We start from the raw sequence: 23,758 nt of genomic DNA on the forward strand, positions 1-23,758 counted from the left end.
ACTCGAATAAGGGAAAGGAACTGGTGATGGAAGGATATGGAGGCAGAGCTGATGAAGGAAGAAGTTGTTAAGAGAAATCTAAAGATCAATGCAGGCTAATTTGATGACTTCAAGTCAAGCAAAGGAAGTTCTTCAAATATATCATGTCATAATTATTAATATTGACCATCAGGTTTGCAATGTTGCTTTTATTGTTATTCATTCAACATTTGTTTGCAGTATAACCAGCTGCGTAGTTCTGCACAAGTATTTACCTCTCTTAAGTCTAGGTTTCCTCATTTGTGATTGGGAATGGTGGTAACATTCTTCTTTGGTGTCACTGTGCCCTGAATCTTGGGAACTGCTTAATGAATGTTAGTTTTGATTTTCATCTCCATGAGCCCACCATGCCCTAGACCCTACAATGAGTCTAAGAGAGAAAACACACCATAAATAGTACTGGTATCGGACAGCTCCTCATCTGTTAGGGGAGCAGTCACAGTTTAGCATGGTCAATATTTAGATGGGGCACACATAGCAAAGGAGTCTGGGATCTGAGAAACCATTAACAAAGCTTCTTCTTATAGTGCTACAACAGCACAGGAAACAATCAAGAATGTGAAGAGAGAGCCTACAGAATGGGAAAAAATATTTTCTCACTACTCTTCTGACAGAAAATTAATAACCAGAATATATAGAGAACTCAAAAAACTTTGCCCCAACCCCTCTCCCATGATAACCCAATTAAAAAATGGACAAAGAACCGAACTGATGCTTCTCAAAAGAAGAAACACAAATGGCTAAAAAAATATATGAAAAAGTCTTCAATATCATTAGCAATTTGAGAAATGAAAATAAAAATTACACATATTTCATTTCACTTCAGTTAGAATGCCAGTCATCAAGAATACAAACAATAACAAATGTTGGAGAGGATGTGGAGAAAAAGAAACACTTTTACACTGTTGGTGGGATTGTAAATTATTACAACCACCATGATAATCAGTATGGAGGTTCCTCAAAAAACTAGGAATGGAACTACCATTTGACCCAATATACAACTCCATGGTAATTATCCTAAAGAATTAAAGTAAGAACACTATAGTGATACATGCATACCCATGTTTATAGTGGCACAATTCACAATAGCCAAGTTATGGAACCAGCCTGGGCATCTGTCAATGGATGAATGAATAAAGAAAATGGACACACACACACACACACACACACACGTGTGTGTGTGTGTGTGTGTGTGTGTGTGTGTGTGTTTCATCCAGGAAGAATAGATTATGTCAATTGTAGGGAAATGGATAGAATTTGAGAACATTATGTTAAGTGAAATAAACCAAACTCAGAAAGTCAGAGTCATATGCTTTCTCTCATATGTGGAAGACAGGGAGGAAAAAGACAAAGAAAGGTGGCAGGGGAGGGGGATCTCATGAAAATCAAGAGGAGACAGTAAAGTAGAAGAAAGGGACCAGGGGCCTTGGGGCTGGGGGAGGGGAAGTAAAGGAGAAATACTGGGGAACAATATTGGTCAAATTATAGTTATACTAGGATTATAATGCATCGATAAAATGACATAAAAATAGTACTATAAAAACTTAAGAATTGTTTTTGCTCTTTGGATCCAATGATTATAGGTTGAGAAGTTTACCTAAGAAAATAGGAATGGGTGGTTTTGCAATATTAATAGTAAGTTTTTAAAACTAGGAGCTTGACTATTATATATATTGCAACATAGTTATACAATGGAATAACATGTAGCCTCTAAACTGAGAGTGCAGTATAGAGGAGCATTAAGAGACATGAAGAGGTAGGTGTGACAAACTGCTACCAAAATGAGGGATTACAAACCAACATATCCAACAATTCGTTTTTTAAAATAAAAAAATTCTATGTATTGGAAAAAAGGACTAAAAAAAAAAACCACCATAAACTGCTCCCCCTAAGTTGTTAATAATGCTAGGAATTTGAGTTAAAATTTTTCATTACAGTTTATTTGCATTTAAAAAATTATTTTTTAGTTGTAGGTGGACACAATACCTTTATTTTTATGTGGTGCTAAAAACTGAACCCAGTGCCTCACTTATACTAGACAAGCTATTTACCACTGAGTCACAACTCCAGCCCCTTATTTGCATTTTTAATTCTTCTATATTATTATTTTGCAATTAGAAAAATTATTTTTAGTAAGTTGTAAAAAGTATGGAAATGGATAACAGAACCAAAACTGTAAAAAATACAATCAGAACGAAGACCAAAAGTCATTGAATTTTAGTGATTTGAAAGTTATAGATTACTTTCAAGAGAGCACTTTTAACAAAGGTGGGTGTGTAATATACAGGAGACTAAACCAATGGGAAGATGGAAAGTGGAAAATAGGGATTAAGAGCAGACTATGCTTTAAAAAGAGTTGATGGTAAAGGGAAGCACAGCAATATTTTTCTAACTAGGAACAAAAGTGTTTACTTGGCTTGCTGGATATTAATTATTCAGGACAGTCTTACTGGGAAAAAGAACATAGCTCTTGCCCTAAGTCTTGAGACATGACTTCCAACTTAAGTGTTTTACAAAGTAACCTTTTAATTCAGTGTTAGGCATGGTGGAATACTGCACAGCTCCTTCTTAGTAGACTTGGATAACCTATATGGTAGTTCTGCAAAGTTATACACTTCTTGGTTACTGGGTTTTTGCCCAGTAGTTGTGTGCTTTGCATAATTAGAAGGCACAGGCTGTGAAAGTACAGAAAAGCCAGTTCGTTTTTGTTGTTTCCTGAAGTCATGAGGCATAAAGTGGATTTATTTTAAATACTCTACCCATGATAAGACTATCTTTAAAACAACTAGCATTAGCATTGTATTTAATGGTGAAACACTGAATACTTTCCCCTAAGAACTAGGCAAGTATGTTCATTCACATCACTCTTTTTTTTTTTTTTTTGGTACTGGGGATTGAACTCAGAGGCACTTGACCCCTGAGCCATATTCCCAGCCCTATTTTGTATTTTATTTAGAGACAGGGTCTCACTGAGTTTCTTAGTGCCTCACTTTTGCTGAGGCTGGCTTTGAACTTGCAATCCTCCTGCCTCAGCCTCCCAAGCTGCTGGAATTATAGGCGTATGCCATGGCATCTGGCAACTCATATCACTCTTGTTTAACAGCATGCCAGATATCTGATCTGTTGCAATAAAACAAGAAAAATAAATAAGAGATGTACAGATAAGAAAGAAAGAAATCAAACTATACTTATAGACAACATGATTGTTTAACAGAAAACCCTAAGGAATTTACAAAAATGTTTCTAGAACTAATAAATGAATTTAGAGAGGGTGCAGGATTTAAGGTTAACATATAAAACTTAACTGCATTTCCATATGCTAACAACAAACAACTAGAAAACAAAATTTAAAAATTAGAATAATTTATTACTGTGAAAAAACAAATACATGTAAATTTAACAACATATGGTATGATCCGTATGATAAAACTGATAAAGTAAATCAAAGAGCACTTAAATAAATGAAAAGTTTTCTTCATGGATTAAAAAACTCAGTATTAAGATATCAGTTCTTGGGGCTGGGGATGTGGCTCAAGTGGTAGCACACTCGCCTGGCATGTGTGCGGCCCGGGTTCGATTCTCAGCACCACGTACAAACAAAGATGTTGTGTCCGCCGATAACTAAAAAATAAATATTAAAAAATTTTCTCTCTCTCTCTCTCTCTCTCTCCTCTCTCACTCTCTCTCTCTTTTTTTTTTTTTAAAAAGATATCAGTTCTTCCCAGTTTGATTTATGGTCAATAAAATACAATTAAAATCCCAGCAGGGGAGTTGAGAAGATGGTGGGCTAGAGGCAGGCAGCATTCTATGTTGCTTCAAGACCCAGGATTCTAGTAGTGGCAATACTGCTTCTCTGGGAGTGACAGATGACTTCCCAGAGGAATCATGGCTGCAGGAATCATGGCTGCCAGGCTGCACATGACTCCAGACCTCAGCGTTACAGTAGGACTCCCGACTGCCCCTGCACAGGGACTCCAGCCACCACTCCCATGGTGGATCCCATTTACCAACGTGTGGCTCCTGCAGTTGCCTCTGTCTTGGGTCTCTGTAGCCACTGCCATAGTCCTCTACACACAGTAGCCTGCCTAAAACTGGAGACATTGCACAGGTTCTGAAGATACCCGACAGCTACAACACTGCATGCCATAGAGTTGCATCTCTTAACACATTACCCAACATCATCACCCAGACCTCCCCACCCAAGCTGGCTCTCCATTGCCGAAAGCCGCCACCTCCATTTTTGGGTCACCTTCATTGCCATCTTTAGTTGGGGCAATTCCCAGTTTGAAACACTGGGTGGGTAGGTACTATAATCCCCAACTGCCCCTGGGGGCAGCCACTAATCCAGCACAGTGACTGCACAATATAAAACAGCTCTTCAAGACAGGTGCGCAGCCCCCAGAGCACAATCTACAAGACCTCCAGAGAGAAAGGTCCCTGATTAGAAAGTAGAAAGGGAGAGGGTGAGTGAGATACAGTTTAGAGACTAATTTAGAGACCAGAAACTGAGGCCAACAGGCAATATAAGGAGATGAGATCAGGTGCCCATGTCACACAAATGGACCCCAAAGGAGATCCTTGGGATGCAGTCTACCATTTGGGAACTGCCAGGTGCCATGCCCCACTTTCAGGTACTCTGCACCCACGACCAACCCTCCCACCTAGGTAATCTTCACCATCCTGAGGATAGAGATACCAGCAAAAAACAGACAACCCCACCTACTAGATGAGAAGAGAAGCAGGAAAGATAGAGAAGCAGGAAAGATATTAATCTCCAACCAAAACATCCTTGTTTCTTCATTTGAGTTTTTTTTCCTCCCTCTCTATTCTCCTGCCCTCACTTCCCCAACATATGTGAAACCAAGTACTGTGCATGAATTAGGATATTGAGGACTAAGATGTCTGAATCGTATATTACCGTTATGTTTTATAGTATTTTTTCTCCTATTTTTACATTTTTAACTTTTTTTCAAACTTACGTTTGTTTGTTTTATGTACTCTACTGTCTTTCCACTTACTTGTCTACTCAAAATCACTTCCTCTCTCTTCTGCTACTAACCACCTTCTTGAGATTCTTCTTCTTGAGATTCTTCTTTCACACTTCCTAAGATCTAATAACACTATATCTTCACCTCCTTCCCCCTCAACATCTCATCCTACACCTCACCTCTGGTTCTTTGTCCACCATCAGAAACGGTAAACCCTTTTGCAAACTTACTGTTTATATAGATAATAATTGAACTCACCACTTCTGTATATTGTGACCAAACTGTAAACATCTTAGTAGCAACTATTTAGTTTAAGACTGTATGTTGTTTACATTGGGATCTGTTAATATTGTCCTTTTCCTCAAAGGAGAGGTATTGGAACCCTGCAGGGGCACTGTAAGCATATAGGGTAAAAAATGGTAATGCCTCAGATTCCCAGTGCTACAAGGGAAGATACACGAACAACAGGAAAAAACAAGGGAAGAAAGTGCCCTAAACAAATCAAGATACTACATTATTAGAATCCATGGCCAGCACAAACGAAGAAATTACAGAGAAGGAGTTCAGGATGTACATAATTACAATGTTCTGTGAAGTAAGGATGATATAGGAGAGCAAATACAGGCAGCAAAAGATCGTTTTGACAAAGAGCTACGTAGGCAAATATAGGAAGCAAAAGATTACTTCAATAAGGAGATAGAGGTTCTGAAAAAACAAACAGAAATCCTTGAAATGAAAGAAAAAATAAACCAAATTAAAAGCTCAATTGAAAGCATCACCATAGCTTAGACCACTTGGAAGACAGGACCTCAGACAATAAAGACAAAATATATAATCTTGAAAAGAATGTAGACCACACAGTGAAGATGGTAAGAAACCATGAACAGAACATTGAAGAAATATGGGACAGCATAAAAAGACCAAATTTAAGAGTTATTGGGATAGAGGAAGGCTTAGAGTTCCAAACCAAAGGAATGAACAATCTATTCAATGAAATAATATTAGAAAATTTTCCAAACATGAAGAATGAATTGGAAAACCAAATACAAGAGGCTTACAGTATGCCAAATGTACAAAATCACAACAGATCCACACCAAGGTACATTATAATGATAATATCTAGCATACAGAATAAGGAGAGAATTTTAAAAGCCACAAGAGAAAGGAATCTGATTACATACAGGGGAAACTAGTTAGGATATCTGCAGAAAGCTAGAAGATCCTAGAACAACTTATACCAAGCTCTTAAAGAAAATGGATGCCAACCAAGAATCTTATATCCAGCAAAATTAAGCTTTAGATATAATGATGAAATAATAACCTTCCACGATAAACAAAAGTTAAAAAAATTCACAACTAGAAAGCGTGCACTACAGAACATCCTTGGCAAAATATTACATGAGGAGGAAATGAAAAAACCACAATGAAAATCAGGTATTATATTAATTAATGAAAATCAGTTATTATATAAAAGGAAAAACTAATAAAAGGAGAAACCAAGTCAAGTTAAATACCAAAAATAAACAAAAATGGCTAGGAATACAAATCATGTCTCAATAATAAACCTGAATGTTAATGCATAAACTCACCAATAAAAATACATAGACTAGCTGACTGGATTGAAAAAAAAGACCCAACAATATACTGCCTCCAAGAGATTCATCTCATATGAAAAGTCATCCACAGACTGTGAAAGGTTGGGAAAAATCATACCACTCACATGGACTGTGCAAACAAGCAGGGGTTTCCATCCTCCTATCAAATAAAGTAGACTTCAAGCTAAAGTTAATCAAAAGAAATAAAGAAGGACACTACATACTGCTCAAGGGAACCATATACCTCAACACATAAAAATTATAAATATATATGCCCCAAACAATGGAGCATCTACATTCATCAAACAAACTCTTCTCAAGCTCACGAGTCAAATAGACCACAACACAATAATTCTGGGTGACTTTAACACACCTCTCTTCCAAACAAAAGCTGAACAAAGAAACTACAGAATTCAATAATACATAAAAGGACTTAACTGACATATATATATATATATATATATATATATATATATATATATATATATAAAACATTTTATCCATCAATGAGCGAATACCCTCAGCAGCACATGGATCCTTCTCTAAAATAGACCATATATTTATTATGCCACAAAGAAACTCTTGGCAAATACAAAAAAATAGAGATATTACTCTGCATTTTATCAGATCATAATGGAATAAAATTAGAAATCAATGATAAAATAAAAATAAAGCTACTGCAACACCTGGCAACTAAAAAATACGCTATTGAATGAACAATGGGTTTCAAAAGACATCAAAGAGGAGGTTAAAAAATTCTTAGAGGTAAGTGAGAACACTGATACAATATATCAAAATCTCTGGGACACTATGAAGGCAATACTAACAGGCAAGTTCACTGCATGGATTTCATTTCTTAAAAGAAGAAAAAATCAACAAATAAATGACCTAACATTACATCTCAAAGCCCTAGGAAAAGAAGAACCAATCTATACCAAAAGCAGTAGAAGACAGGAAATAATCAAAATCAGAGCTGAAATCAATGAAATTGAAACAAAAGAAACAACTGAAAAAAATTGACAAAACAAAAAGTTGGTTCTTTGAAAAAAATAAATCAAACTGATAAACACTTAGCCATACTAATAAAGAGGAGGAGAGAGAAAATTCAAATTACTAACGTGATGAAAGAAAAAGAAAATATCACAACAGACACTACAGAAATACAGAAGATACTTAGAAATTATTTTGAGAATTTATACTCCAATAAAATAGAAAATATTGAAGGAATCCACAAATTTTTAGAGTCTTTATGATGTGCCCAAACTGAATCAGGATGACATACACAATTTAAACAGATCAATTTCAAGCAATGAAACAGAAGATGCCATCAGAATCCTGCTAACCAAGAAAAGCTCAGGACTAGATGAATACACAACTGAATTTTACAAGACCTTTAAAGAAAAACTAATACCAATACTCTGCAAATTATTCCGTGAAATAGAAAAAGAGGGTACACTTCCAAAATCATTCTATGAGGCCAATATCACCCTGATTCCCAAACCAGGCAAAGACACATCAAAGAAAGAAAACTTCATACCAATATTTCTAATGAACATACATGCAAAAAATTCTGGCAAATAGAATATAAAAACATATCAAAAAGACAGTGCACCATGATCAAATGGAATTCATCCCAGGGATGCAAGGGTGGTTCGACATATGGAAATCAATAAATGTAATTCATCACATCAATAGACTAAAAGATAAGAATCATATGATCATCTCCATAGATGCAGAAAAAGAATTTCACAAAATACAGCACCCATTCATCTTCAAAACACTATAATAACTAGCAATAACAGGAACATATCTCAATATTGTAAACACTATCTATGCTAAGCCCAAGGCCAACATCATTCTAAATGGAGAAAAATTGAAAGCATTCCCTCTAAAAATGGGAACAAGACAGGGATTCCCTCTTTCACCACATCTATTTAACATAGTTCTTGAAACACTAGCCAGAGCAATTAGACAGACTAAAGAAATTAAGGGGATACAGATAAGAAAAGAAGAATTCAAATTAGCACTATTTGCTGATGATATGATTCTATGCCTAGAGGATCCAAAAAATATCACCAAAAAATTTCTAGAACTAATAAATGAATTCAGCAAAGTTGCAGGATATAAAATCAACATCCATAAATCAAAGGCATTTCCGTATATCTGTGACAAATTCTCTGAAATGGAAACAAATAAAACTTCCCCATTTACAATAGCCTCAAAAAATTCCACTTGGAATCAACAAAAGAGGTGAAAGACCTCTACAATGAAAACTACAGAATGCTAAAGACAGAAATAAAAAAAAAGACCTTAGAAGATGGAAAGCTCTCCCTTGTTCTTGGATAGGCAGAATTAATATGTCAAAATGCCTAGAGGATCCAAAAGCACTATACATATTTAATGCAATTCCAATCAAAATCCCAATTACATTCTTCATAGAAATAGAAAAAGCAGTCATGAAATTCATCTGGGAAAATAAGAGACCCAGAATAGGTAAAGCAATCCTTAGCAAGAAGAGTGAAGCAGGTGACATCACTATACCAGACCTTAAACTATACTGAAGAATAATAGTAACAAAAACAGCATGGTATTGGCACCAAAATAGACTGTAGACCAATGGTACAGAATAGAGGACACAGAGACAAACCCACATAATTACAGTTATCTTAGGTTAGACAAAGACACCAAAAACATACATTGGAGAAAAGACAGCTTCTCAACAAATGGTTTTGGGAAAACTGAAAATCCATATGCAACAAAATGAAATTAAACCCCTATCTCTCACCATGCACAAAACTTAAAATAGATCAAGGACCTAGGAATTAAACCAGAAACCACATGCCTAATAGAAGAAAAAGTAGGCCCAAATTTCATCATGTCAGATTAGGCCCTGACTTCCTTAATGAGACTCCTACAGTACAAGAATTAAAATCAATAGTCAATAAATGGGATGGATTCAAACTAAAAAGCTTCTTCTCAGCAAAAGAAACAATCAGTGAATAGAGAGACTATAAAATGTGAGCAAATTTTTACCACACACACATCAAATAGAGAACTAATTTCTAGAATATATAAAGAACTCAAAACTCTTAACCCTCCAAAAACAAAAACAAATAACCCAATCAATAAGTAGGCCAAGGAACTAAACAGACACTTTTCAGAAGATGATATACAATCAATCAGCAAATATATGAAAAAATGTTCAACATCTCTAGCAATTATAGCAATACAAATCAAAACTATTCTAAGATTTCATCCCACTCCAGTCAGAATGGCAGCTATTGAGAACACAAACAACAATAAGTGTTGGCGAGGATGTAGTGAAAAAAGGCACACTCATATTTTACTGGTGGAACTGCAAATTCGTGCAGCCAATATGGAAAGCAGAATGAAGATTCCTTGAAAAACTGGGAATGGAACCACCTTTTGACCCAGCTATCCTACTCCTTGGTCTATACCCAAAGGACTTAAAAACAGCATACTATAGGGATGCAGCTACATTTATAGCAGCACAATTCACAATAGCTAAACTGTGGAATCAATCTAGATGCCCTTACATAGATGAATGGATAAAGAAAATGTGGTATATCTACACAATGGACTATTACTAAGCATTATAAGAGAATAAAATCATGGCAATTGCAGGTAAATGGGTGGAGTTGGAGAAAATAATGCTAAGTGAAGTAAGCCAATCCCAAAAAACCAAATGCTGAATATTTTCTATGATATGTGGATGCTGATTCATAATGGGGACGGGGAGGAACATGGGAGGAATAGACAAACTATAGATAGGGCAAAGGGGAGGGACAGGAAAGGAGAGAGTATGGGGGTTGGAAAGGCAGTGAAATGAGTTGGAAATCATTACTCTAAGTACATGTATGAAGACATGAATGGTGTGACTCTATATTGTGTACAACCAGAGACATGAAAAATTGTGCTCTATATGTGTAATATGAATTGAAATGCATTCTGCTGTCATATATAACAAATTAGAATAAATTTTAAAAAAAGAAAAAAAATCCCAGCAGGAATGTCTGTGCAAACTAACATATGATTCTAAAATTTATAGAAAGGCTGGGCACCATGGCACATCCTTATAATCCCAGCAACTTGGGAGGCTGATGAAAGGAGGATCACAAGTTTGAGGCTAGTCTCAGCAATTCAGGGAAACTCTGTCTCAAAATAAAATATAAAAAAGGACTGGGGATATAGCTCGATGGTAGAGTGCTCTTAGATTCAATTTCTAATACTGCAAATAAGTAAGTAAGTAAAAAATATAGGAAAAAGAATAGGAACTGCAATAGCTAACAGAATATTTTAAAAAGTACAAATTTGGAGAATTTATACCATCTCATTTTTAAGACTAATTATAAAGCTACCAAAATTAAGGTAGTGTGGTATTGATGAAAAAATAGACAGTGGAGAGACTAAGATATTTGAAGGTCATGTGAAAGAAATTCACGCAAATATGATCAACTGATTAAATCAAACTAAATAACATATCACCTTACCTACTTATTTTTTTTGTAAGGACATTTAAAGTCTATTCTTTCAGCAATTTTAAAATATACATCACATTATTATTAAGTATTGTCACCATGCTGTACACTAGATCAGTAAAACTTATTCCTCTGAATTAAAACTTTGTACACTTTGATAGTCAATTGATTTGAGAAAGGTACAAAAGTAATTCAAGGAGAAAGGATAGTCTTTTCAACAAGGTGCTGGAATAATTAATTGGACATCTATATGCTGCCTCCAAAAGACCTTTTACCCATATTTCACACCTTATACAAAAACTGATTCAAAATAGATCTGATTTTAAAATGTAACATTATGTAATGTCTAGGGCTGGAGGTGTAGCTCAGTAGAAGAGCACTTGCTTATTAGTACGTGTGAGGTCTTGGATTCAATCCCCAGCACTATAATAAAAGTATAAACCTTCCAGAAGAAGACACTGAAAAAAATTTGTGGCCCTGGGATAGGAAAATAGTTCTTAGTTATCATTCCAAAAGCATTCATAAAAGAAAAACATTGAGGGCTGGAGTTGTGGCTCAGTGGTAGAGTGCTTGCCTAGCATGTGCGAGGCCCTGGGTTCGATCCTCAGTACCATATAAAAAAAAAATAAATAAAACAAAGGTATTGTGTCCAAGTACAACTAATATCTATATATCTATCTATATATATATATACATACACACATATATATGTATTTATATATATATAAAAACATTGATATTGAACTGCATAAAAATAATTTTATAAAACTTTAGTTCTCTGAAAGATAATGGTAAATAAATGATCAGCTAAAGACTTGGAGAAAATATTGTAAGTAACACACTAAACAAAAAACTTAAATCCAGAATACATGAAGAAACATTAAAACTCAACGATATTTGGAAACAAACAACCCAACTGAAAATGAACAAGTTTTGAATAATAATTTCATCAAAGAAATATAAGACTATTAAGTAAACAAATGAAAGGATGCTCATCATTAGTAATTAGGGGAATGTAAATTAAAGCCACAATGATATACAACTACACATCTATTAGAATGGCACAAATAATACTAAATATTGGTTATTATATGGAGCAACTGGAATTCTCATACACAGTTGCTGGGACTTCAAAATGGTTCAGCCATTTTTGAAAATAGTTTGACATCTTCTTATATAAAGCTAAACCTACACTTATCACAAGATACTACAATTATATTTTTATGTATTCATCCAAGAAAAAAGTAGTTTATATTCATATAAAATGTTTTATTAGCTTCATTTTAGTATTCACCAAAATGTAAAGAATCTAAATGTATTTCAAATGATGAATAAGTTAAATAGTATTCATCAGTAGAAAAACTACTTGTTACTGTGTCCTACACAAGGGATCAGATAACTGCACAGAGGTGTTACCTGGATGAGAAATTAAAACTCTGAAATAATTAGTAAGAAATAAATGACAAACAGACAAATATCAATGGAGTAAACAGAAGAAGCCATCAAAAGACTACCAACCAAGAAAAGCCCAGGACCAGATGGGTATACAGAGGAGTTTTACAAAACATTTAAAGAAGAATTAATACCAATACTTTTCAAGTTATTTCAGGAAATAAAAAAAGAAGGAGCTCTTCCAAATTCATTCTATGAGGCCAACATCACCCTGATTACAAACCAGACAAAGACACTTCAAAGAAAGAAAACTACAAACCAATATCTCTAATGAACCTAGATGCAAAAATCCGAATAAAATTCTGGCAAATCGGATACAAAAACATATCAAAAAAATTGTGCACCATGATCAAGTAGGATTCATCCCTGGGATGCAAGGCTGGTTCAATATACAGAAATCAATAAATGTTATTCACCACATCAATAGACTTAAAGATAAGAACCATATGATCATCTTGATAGACGCAGAAAAAGCATTCGACAAAGTACAGCATCCCTTTATGTTCAAAACACTAGAAAAACTAGGGATAACAGGAACTTACCTCAACATTGTAAAAGCTATCTATGCTAAGCCTCAGGCTAGCATCATTCTAAATGGAGAAAAACTGAAGGCATTCCCTCTAAAATCTGGAACAAGACAGGGATGCCCTCTCTCACCACTTCTATTCAATATAGTTCTCGAAACACTGGCCAGAGCAATTAGACAGACGAAAGAAATTAAAGGCATAAAGATAGGAAAAGAAGAACTTAAATTATTATTATTTGCGGATGACATGCTCCTATACCTAGCAGACCCAAAAGGTTCTACAAAGAAACTACTAGAGCTAATAAATGAATTCAGAAAAGTGGCAGGATATAAAATCAACATGCATAAATCAAAAGCATTCCTGTATATTAGCGACAAATCTTCTGAAATGGAAATGAGGACAACCACCCCATTCACAATATCCTCAAAAAAAAATAAAATAAAATACTTGGGAATCAACCTAACAAAAGAGGTGAAAGATTTACACAATGAAAACTACAGAACCCTAAAGAGAGAAATAGAAGAAGATCTTAAAAGATGGAAAAAATATACCCTGTTCATGGATAGGCAGAACTAACATCATCAAAATGGCGATATTACCAAAAATTCTCTATAGATTTAATGCAATGCCAATCAAAATCCCAACGGCATTTCTTGTAGAAATAGATAAAGCAATCATGAAATTCATCTGGAAAAATAAAAGACCCAGAATAGCAAAAGCAATTCTAAGCAGAAAGAGTGAAACAGGCGGTATAGCGATACCAGACTTCAAACTATACTACAGAGCAATAGTAACAAAAACAGCATGGTACTGGTACCAAAACAATGGTACAGAATAGAGGACACAGAGACCAATCCACAATATTACAACTATCTTATATTAGACAAAGGTGCTAAAAGCATGCAATGGAGAAAGGATAGCATCTTCAACAAATGGTGCTGGGAAAACTGGAAATACATATGCAACAAAATGAGTCTGAATCCCTTTCTCTCGCCATGCACAAAAGTTAACTCAAAATGGATCAAGGAGCTTGATATCAAAACAGAGACTCTGCGTCTGATAGAAGAAAAAGTTGGCTCTAATCTACATATTGTGGGGTCGGGCTCCAAATTCCTTAATAGGACACCTATAGCACAAGAGTTAAAAACAAGAATCAACAAATGGGACTGACTCAAACTAAAAAGTTTTTTCTCAGCAAGAAAAACAATAAGAGAGGTAAATAGGGAGTCTACATCCTGGGAACAAATTTTTATTCCTCACATTTCAGATAGAGCCCTAATATCCAGAGTATACAAAGAACTCAAAAAATTAAACAATAAGGAAACAAATAACCCAATCAACAAATGGGCTAAGGACCTGAACAGATACTTCTCAGAGGATGACATACAATCAATCAACAAGTACACAAAAAAATGCTCACCATCTCTAGCAGTCAGAGAAATGCAAATCAAAACCACCCTAAGATACCATCTCACTCCAGTAAGAATGGCAGCCATTACGAAGTCAAACAACAAGTGCTGGCGAGGATGTGGGGAAAAGGGTACACTTGTACATTGCTGGTGGGACTGCAAATTGGTTTGGGCCAATTTGGAAAGCAGCACGGAGATTCCTTGGAAAGCTGGGAATGGAACCACCATTTGACCCAGCTATTCCCCTTCTCGAACTATTCCCCAAAGACCTTAAAAGAGTGTACTATAGGGATACTGGTACATCGATGTTCATAGCAGCACAATTCACAATAGCTAGACTGTGGAACCAGCCTAGATGCCCTTCAATAGATGAATGGATAAAAAAAATGTGGCATTTATACACAATGGAGTGTTACTCAGCACTAAAAAATGATAAAATCATGGCATTTGCAGGGAAATGGATGGCATTAGAGCAGATTATGCTAAGTGAAGCTAGCCAATCCCTAAAAAATGCCAAATGTCTTCTTTGATATAATGAGGGCAACTCAGAACAGAGCAGGGAGGAAGAGCATGAGAAGATTACCATTAAACAGGGACGAGAGGTGGGAGGGAAAGGGAGAGAGAAGGAAAATTGCATGGAAATAGAAGGAGACCCTCATCGATATACAAAATTACCTATAAGAGGAAGTGAGGGGAAAGGGAAAAAAAACAAGAGAGAGAAATGAATTATAGTAGGTGGGGTAGAGAGAGAAGATGGGAGGGGAGGGGAGGGGAGGGGGGATAGTAGAGGATAGGAAAGACAGCAGAATACAACAGATACTAGTATGGCAGTATGTAAAAACGTGGATGTGTAACCAATGTGATTCTGCAATCTGTATTTGGGGTAAAAATGGGAGTTCATAACCCACTTGAATCAAATGTATGAAATATGATATGTCAAGAGCTTTGTAATATTTTGAACAACTAATAAAAAAAGCTTTAAAAAAAGAAATAAAAGACAAAGACAAAGGAAAATAGTTTCAACAGTGAGGGCCTGGTGGGATGATTGGACCTGATAGGTTGGATCTCTGACAAAGATATGTCGGATCTCTGCTCTGTGTGCTTTAAAATTTATAGGGGAGCACATCAAATGGATTTATTGTGAGAAAAAGTTTTTAAAGATAAACAAGAAGCTAGAGGTTGTCAGGAAATTGGCCTGATTGGAGACTTATCACTGGCACAGTAATTCTTCCTCTTCCAGGCAACTGGTACCTCAAGGCTATTTGGGTGCTTTCGTATCTTTGACCCTGGGACTGTCTGAACCAATAAATTCCAGGGTATCACAGAATTCTCTTTGAGCAGGATGTTGCTAAGGCAATGGAGCGGTCTCAGATGATACACACAGTGAAATAGATGAACCTCTCATAGTATCATGCTCAGTGAAAGAAGCCAGTCTCAAAAGGGTTATTTTCTGTTTGATTCCATCTATATGACATTTATGGTAAAGGCACTACCAAATTGATGGAGAACAGATCAGGCTATACTGATTAAAGACAGAGGAAGTGTTTCATTATAAAGGAACTAAAAAATAGAATTTTGAGGCATTTGAAAAATATTGATTGTCATGTTGGTCACACAACTCTGTGCATCTGCAAAAACTTATAGAACCATAAATAAAAAAGAGTGAGTTTTACTCTATGTAAATTTAAAAATAAATACTTTATTTATTTATGTAAGATTTTTATTTATTAATGTAAATTTAAAAATAAATAAAAATTACTGTTTGGTGTGATCTTCAGTTTCACCCACTGAAATTGGTTCACTGCAAAATCATAGGTTGTGAAGGAGTTCAGTGGGAAACTGGGACAATTTCCAAGCCAATACAGAAATTTCTCCTAGTAGCCTCCTGGGGGCTTCTGCTTGAAGATCACTAGCAAAGTGGAACTCCTATATTCCCAACTACTACAGATCACAGTAGATACTTTATGCTGCTAGCAATTTATTTCTTTAATTAGCTAAAATTGGCTTCCCTATCATTGGCCCTTATTGGTCCTAGAATTATTCTTTGTAGCTATAGATGAAAAGGAAGAGGCCATCTCCTTCACCTTAGTGGTGGCAAAAGAATTACATGGAAGGAGAGACTGAAGTGACTCAGTCAGAAGCATCTCTTGGACCTGTAGTCTATGAAATTCTAGGCTATCCTGAGCCATGAGAAGCCAACTGGTCTGGGCTCTAATCTTAGAAATGCTTTTGTACAGTGGGGATCTGCCAAAGAGGAAGAACAACATACTCCCAGGCCTTCATCTGAGTGAAATTGGGAGGTCATAGTCTCAAGTTCCTTTTACATGATATTCACCTATTTCCTCTGATTCTTTTTTTGGCCTCTAATTTGATGAAACGAGTCTACAAACCAATTTTGGCAAATAATTAAAAATCCTTGAAGAGGAAGAATTCAAGATGGCTGTTTTAACATTCCCATTGGAGCCATGTTGTAGCCATCTGGGCCACCTGCCTGAGAAGAAGGGGTCCAATTCAAAAAGTACCTTGAACACTTCCAGGTGTCACCTTACCTGTTTGAAGTTGCCATTTTTCCTCTGCTCCCAATCCATCATATCATGAAAGATGGGAATCATGATATTCCGTACTTCTGGCTGTGGAACTAGTGTCACACCCAGAAAAGGACCAATCATTCCCGGAATAAAGTGGATCTTATGTTCACCTGAACAACAAAACCCAACAGATATTAGTTTATGAATGCATTGTTACTTCCTTGGAAGATTCCCAAGTGAGCCACAGCACATGCTATGATTTTTTACTTAATGCTTCTGAGAGTAAAGTAAGCTCATTCCTATGGTTTTCTGTGAAACTCCCTCTCAGCTTTTTAGAGTTCATAGATAAAGCTGGCACAGCCTATTTAAATCAAATGTTCAACAGGCTCAAACTGCTTTTCCAATTTCCTGGGAAGTTTCAAAAACTACCTGAAAATCTTTGAGGTCAAGAAACAGTTTGCTATGGGATTTTTGAGTAACCTAAGATAGTTTCAGATGGTCTTTTCACAGCATTTTTTTAAAGCAAGGAAAAGTCATATATTTTTGCTTAAATAAAATTTACTTTTCCTGGGGTTTCTATCTCTAGCCTAGAGGCATTTAAATAGAAGAGGATATCTGGGCCTTGGTCCAGTTACCAGGGGCCAGAAATCCATGGATCTTTTTAATGCTTGTGCTCCTGTATGCCAAAGAAGCCTCTTTTCTGAGCTGGAAGGAGCCTCTTGCACATCCCTACCCTGAAAGGATGGCCTGGAGAGTCTTTGCCCATCCTCAAATCCCTTGTATTAAGATTATTTTTCTTTTCTTTCCTTCCTTTTCCTTTGTTCTTTACTTCTTTCTCTTTGTATTTTTTATTAATGCATTATAATTGTAATAATGATGGGATTTGTTGTTACGTATTCATACATGCACACAATATAACAATATAATTTGGCCAATATCACTCCCCAATCACACTGCACTTCTGATGGTAGTGCCATACCTACTTGGATCAGCTCATCCCTCAGCTTCCTGTAGGAGGCCTTCCCGTGGGAAGTGAGGGATGAACTTCCCTCTCACTGGCCTGTCATCTGAGTAGTGTTTCCAGAAGTCAGGGCTAGCCCTGAGGACCATGGAATTGGACTCTTTTGTTCCTTGCAGTGGTGAAACAGAGAACCATCTTCAGAGCTCTTCTTTCAGTCTTTCAGAGACTAAGGAAGAGACAAACTGTGGACTTGTATAATAACTACTATATCAAGTAAAACCAGTTCTCAGGGACCACAGAATGTCATTTTCACCAAAAGCAATGAAGTAAGAATGGCTTAATCAAGCGAATCTAGAATCTTTTAAAATTTCTTCTATTTTGAAAGTCTATCTAAGAAGAAAATATTAGCTCTAAGGCCAATTCTGCATGTTCTAATCTTGGTACTTGATATAGTTGCCAGTCTCTTGTATTCCTGGAAATTTCACAGTCAACTTCAGGGTTCAAATCTATTACTGTTGGATGCAGAGTAACAGTGCTAAAGCTGGAAAAAGTCTGCTTTGGGAAATGCATTCCCACTCAGGGATGGAAAACCCTCTTACTGGAAGAAATGCCTTAGACCTTGTTTCTGCCTCTAGATTAGGAATGGAAATGGTTAACAGATGACTGTAAGATTTTATGACCATCATTCCTAAGGCTTCAGAGCCATGAACTTAGTTAAAAGCAGACCTCACTTGAAGTAGTAACAGTAGCTTCTCTAGCATCCTGACAGGTCACTCAGATCCCTATAATATAGGCTGGCCCAGTTAGTCATCAGGGCAACTGAAAGATTGTCATGTATACCTAAAAAGAACAAATAAAAATTATGTATATAAAAAAAATATTGTACCAGAAATACTGATCTGACAAGTTTATATTAAAAAAAGTGGCTATTAGAGATGCTGTGGCTAGATGGGTAAACAAAATCAATCGCATCCAGTGGCTGTAACTCCCTCCTCACATGTTATTTTATGCAACTGATGTCAGGTATGTAATCTGGATGCATGAATACTATTAAAATTAATGTCCTTGCTAATGTGCTAGGTATTCTCAAGATCTATCTATGCTTTTGAGCCTACAACATCCAGACTTTGGACATGAAAAGCACAGATCATCTTACAAGGATGGATTCTCAAACTGGAAAAATTACTGGAGCACTCATCTTATTCTTTTGACTTTAGTTCTCTAAAAAGGGACTGTGCATATGTAGTACTGGAGTCTTATTTTTCAGCCAAACTCTCTCTGCCAAGAGCTTCATGCTTCATCCATCTGAAGTGTTACTTTCAAGTTATATAAGAATCTCTTGGGCCTGAACTAACACTCAGAAAGTCTGGGGGATGCTATTAGTCCTGGTAGTTTTTATTTGGCTTTGCAATATATGGAAGGGAATAACAGGGAAAAAAGACCTACCCAAATTCTGCCACATGCTGAATAGTTCATAAGCCATCATCACACGCATGTCCCCATACCTGGGAATAGTAACACAGGAGCCAATTGTTAGTGGAAAAAGGTTCACACCTCAAAACAGGGTTGCAAACCTTATGAGGCCAGTACTTGTGTACTGTCATTCCAAAAGTTTCTTAAAATGCTAAGCCATTTGGTTCTTAACTGAACCCTCACACTTGGTCTATTGGGAAACTACCCATGTGAGAACCCAATGGTCTTCCAAAGGAGCCTGTCACAATAACACAGTCCCATCTGGGAAAGGGGTAGGGAGATGAACAGGAGACATCTGTCTTACTTATCTAGAATCTTCTTCCTCTTGGCTGAAGTAATGATTTCTAGCTGAAGGCTTGGCTGATTTATGAATAGAACTGCCAGACTAAAATAAGAATTCCACACCTAGAAACACAGAAAAAGAAGAATCATGTGACAATATGAATATTTAACTTGAAGAGAGTTATTAAACACAAGAATATAGTACAGAATCCATTTTATAATCTTAAGATCCTGACTTGTTTTCCTTTTAAAATATCTTTTCAAATAGCACCCTCACCTATTTTAGTTAGTGACTCCTTTTTAAAAAAAATACCTTTATTTATTTATTTTTATGCGGTGCTGAGGATTAAACCCAGTGCCTCATACATGCGAGGCAAGCGTTCTGCCACTGAGCCATAATCCCAGCCCTTTAGTGACTCTTTTTGATGCCAATAGTGTTGACTCTGGATAGAAAACATAATCATAGATGCCTGGCTCCCAACACCTCCAAGAGGGGAGCATCCAGAACATATTCTAATCAGGCTTGGAAGCTGTTTGATTCTCTGAATATGTTAATAAATAAAAAATATTATTAAATAAAAATAATATATTAATAAATAAAAATCTGTAATCATGTTTTTTGGCTTTCTAGGGTTATTGCAAAAGTAGTGATGGGTTTCAGGAGTTCCTACCTTGAAGTCAAAGTCTGTCTCTATGAAATTCTTGTGCAGTGCAGAGGATAGGTACTGGACAGTAGTGACTATAATACTGCATCAAGGAAACAAGATATTGATAGAATTAAAAGACTAACAGTAGCATCTGACAACTTAGCACCAGTTGTCTATAGCCCATGGGAAAACTTAGTACAAATTTCTCCCATGGAGACTTAGAAGATAGTACAAAAGAGAAGATGGTACAAATCCCACTGAAAACTAGTTGGTGAAATACCCCACAGTAGGTAAGATAAAATAGGGCACCAGTGGGCTCTTGATACTTCTTCCCTCTGGGCCTTATGGTTCTGAAAGATTTCTCAAAGAGTAACTTATTATATTTTTGGGGAACTTTGGATATGCAATATATATTATGATCACTATATAGAATTTAGGACATAATTTTGTTATTTTACTTGATAATAGAGGTTTATTATTATTAAATCCTTGATTTTGTCATATACTAGTATTTCCTCTATGGGTAATTTTATTTTAGTTCTTGCTTTAGAATATTATTCTTATTCCTAGAATGGGCACTTATAAGAAGCAATGGGAGGCTACCCTACTGGAATTGAGAGCATGGGTTGAAGTAGAAAAGGAGTTAAGTAGGACAGGTTTAATATAGAGGACCTATGCTACTTGCAAAGGGACTTATAGGACTTATATCTAATAGTGGCCTTCTGGGTTTTGGTGTAGAAAAGGGACAAAGCAAAAACAGTGTATTAGACTAGTCTACCATCAGAGGGGGTGATAAATTTTAAGGGTAAAAGTCTTGGAAGAAGAGGCTGCTCCTGTAAGAAAGACTGGAAAGTCTGAAGTGCCCTGAGCAGAGCTAAGAGAGAGAAACATGAAGAATTCCAATGGAAAATCCATTATTTGAGGAATTATCTGTTCAACTTTATAATCATCCATCTTTCTGTTTGAGACCAAACATTTGCAGTTCTTAGGGGAAAAAAGAGATTCTATAAAAGGCACAAAGTGGAAATATCATACTGGTACCTTGCTAATATAACTAACAAATAATTTTACTATATTCAGTAGAATGCCAACATAAAAGATAGATCAGTGGGAAGAGGCAGTGGGCTAGAGAGTGGAGGCCAATTAGTCTGCTTCTGAGTAAATACAGATTCAAAGGAGCCAGCACCCTACCACATGAATCACTCACCTGGCTTGCTAAAAGGAAGCATGGGCTAGAATATGAAAGGGGCAGATAAGTTAGGGTCAGCCTTAGAATGAATTCAATGTCGGTAGTCAGAGCTTTGCAGCCAGGTTTCAGGTGAGTAATTAGCACTGTCTATGGAAGGCAAGTACTATCTGGCAGACAACACGACTTAAATCAAGAGGAGGTCTTGGGACACTGCCTAAACCTACAGAGAGCAGAGGCCACTGGCCTTTGGGCAGGTCTTTCTCAAGGCAGAATCCTTCAGTGAATATTATATATTTCACATCCTTAACACATCATTTTCTATGCTCACTATACCAACATCTACCAGGCTATTAGGCTATAGTTTTTTAATTATCTTTGATTCTTTCCTCTCTGTGTTGTTAAGGTCAATGGCCAAGTCCTGCTTATTATGCCTCCAAACATTTTTTTCCAATTGCCAATTCTTTTATCTTTCCATAATCTTGGCCCATCTCTCTCTCTCTCTCTCTCTCTCTCTCTCTCTTTCTCTCTCTCTCTCTCTCTCTCTCTCTCTCTCTCTCTCTCTCTCTCACACACACACACACACACACACACACACAGTCTACTTAGTCTAAGAAACACTCTGTGAATGTTAGTGCAGGGCCCTTTCTTACTTGCTTGTTAGCAGTCTCATCACCATCCAGTCCCGAGGAAAGACACTCATCTTCATCAGGTTTCGGAACACACAGAAAATCTTCAGTAGGAATTCCTGACCACAGAGGAAAAGCTGATGTGAGATACCACCACCACCACTATAGCACAGATTTCCTTATTAGGCCCTTCTTGACTTCTAGACCATGAGAGTGTATAGAGCTGGTGGGTTAGATTCTGGTTCCCTCTGTGAGTTGTCTCTCAGAGGGAGGCAACTAAGAGACAGTGAATTCTGAGTACTCTCACAGGCCAGATGGGAGCAGACCCAAGCTGGACAGAACTGAGGAAGTTCTATACCTACCCTGTCCCCAAAGGTGAATACCAAAAGCACAGGAAAGACTAAGGCCTAGCAGAATTGGTATCAGACTGAGTCCATGGACCTCCTTCTTTGAACCATAGCCCATGAGCACTTGATTGTACAAACATCCTTTTTTGGATATTAAGAACACATTGATGGAAGAAGCACTTTAGGAATGATAGAGTAAAAAACTCTGAAAATTGCTATGGTGTATATCTTAGTGGTAGAACATGTGCTTAACAAGCCAAGGACTGGGTTCAATTCCCAATACCAAAACAAACAAACAAACAAACAAACAACAACAACAACAACAACAACAAAACCCCCAAACTTTCTGAAAATCTATTCTCCTATGAAAGAAACAAAGTGGTTTAAACCAAAGACTTACAATAATTCAGGAGTACTTATTCAGGAAAAATGTATAAATTTCAGAATAGTAGCCTTGAAAACAAGCATCTATAGAAGTACAGCAGTCATGAAAATAGTAGCCACTGGACAGGACAAAATGGTTTTAGAACTTCAAAAAAGTCTCATTCCCCAGAGAATTGTATTATTTGATCTGACTGACACCTTCCCATAATAAACCTGTTCATAAGGCTTATCTTTATTTAACTGACTCAGCTTACTCTCTGAGAAAACTTCATTCCCATGGGCACTTATTGGAGGAAAAAATCAGCCATATAATTTAATATCCCAGGTGCATGAAGCAGCCATATCAGGGTAAACAAGAGAATAGCCAAAAAAAAAAAAGTAAAAGAATGAGACATCCATAAGGGGATTTGAAAAGCTCTAACATATTCTAGACAGCCTAGAAGGAAATGCAGCATTCCTAGGAAACATTCAAGAAGCCCAATTTCTCCCTTCTGGTTGACTATAAGGATATGCACAAGCAAGAATTGAAGGCTAAGGCAGAGCTATAAGAATGTTAAAGGTGAATATACAATATTCACAGAACTCCTTAGCAAAATGCAAAATGTGAAGATTTAATGATTTAAAGCAATTAAGAACATCTCTATCGAGTCATTAGCTAATCACTAAAGAAACAAACATCATTTCCAACAAAAAAACAATAAAAAGCAAGAACAAACCTTAGAGATGTGATATTTTCAGATAGTAGGTTTAGGATCTGGAATGCTCCCCAAAGGTTCAAGTGTTGAAGATTTGGTCTCCAATGCAGCAGTGTT

The 23,758-nt window shown here is 36.4% G+C and overlaps 1 protein-coding gene across 1 annotated transcript in view; it reads right to left on the minus strand.

Annotated features, from left to right (window-relative positions):
• Dock3 (dedicator of cytokinesis 3) overlaps positions 1–23,758 on the minus strand; it is a 589,707-nt gene that overhangs the window by 42,358 nt on the left and 523,591 nt on the right. Inside the window, exons 28-32 of the mRNA XM_076867085.1 lie at positions 22,240–22,334; positions 20,425–20,500; positions 19,776–19,876; positions 19,445–19,503; positions 17,059–17,207 (exon numbers count right to left, since the gene is read on the minus strand). Of these exons, the coding sequence (XP_076723200.1) occupies positions 17,059–17,207; positions 19,445–19,503; positions 19,776–19,876; positions 20,425–20,500; positions 22,240–22,334 (480 nt within the window). The remainder of the gene's footprint in view (positions 1–17,058; positions 17,208–19,444; positions 19,504–19,775; positions 19,877–20,424; positions 20,501–22,239; positions 22,335–23,758) is intronic.

The sequence above is a fragment of the Callospermophilus lateralis genome, chromosome 10, assembly GCF_048772815.1.
Source record: "Callospermophilus lateralis isolate mCalLat2 chromosome 10, mCalLat2.hap1, whole genome shotgun sequence".
NCBI classification, from domain to species: Eukaryota; Metazoa; Chordata; class Mammalia; order Rodentia; family Sciuridae; genus Callospermophilus; species Callospermophilus lateralis.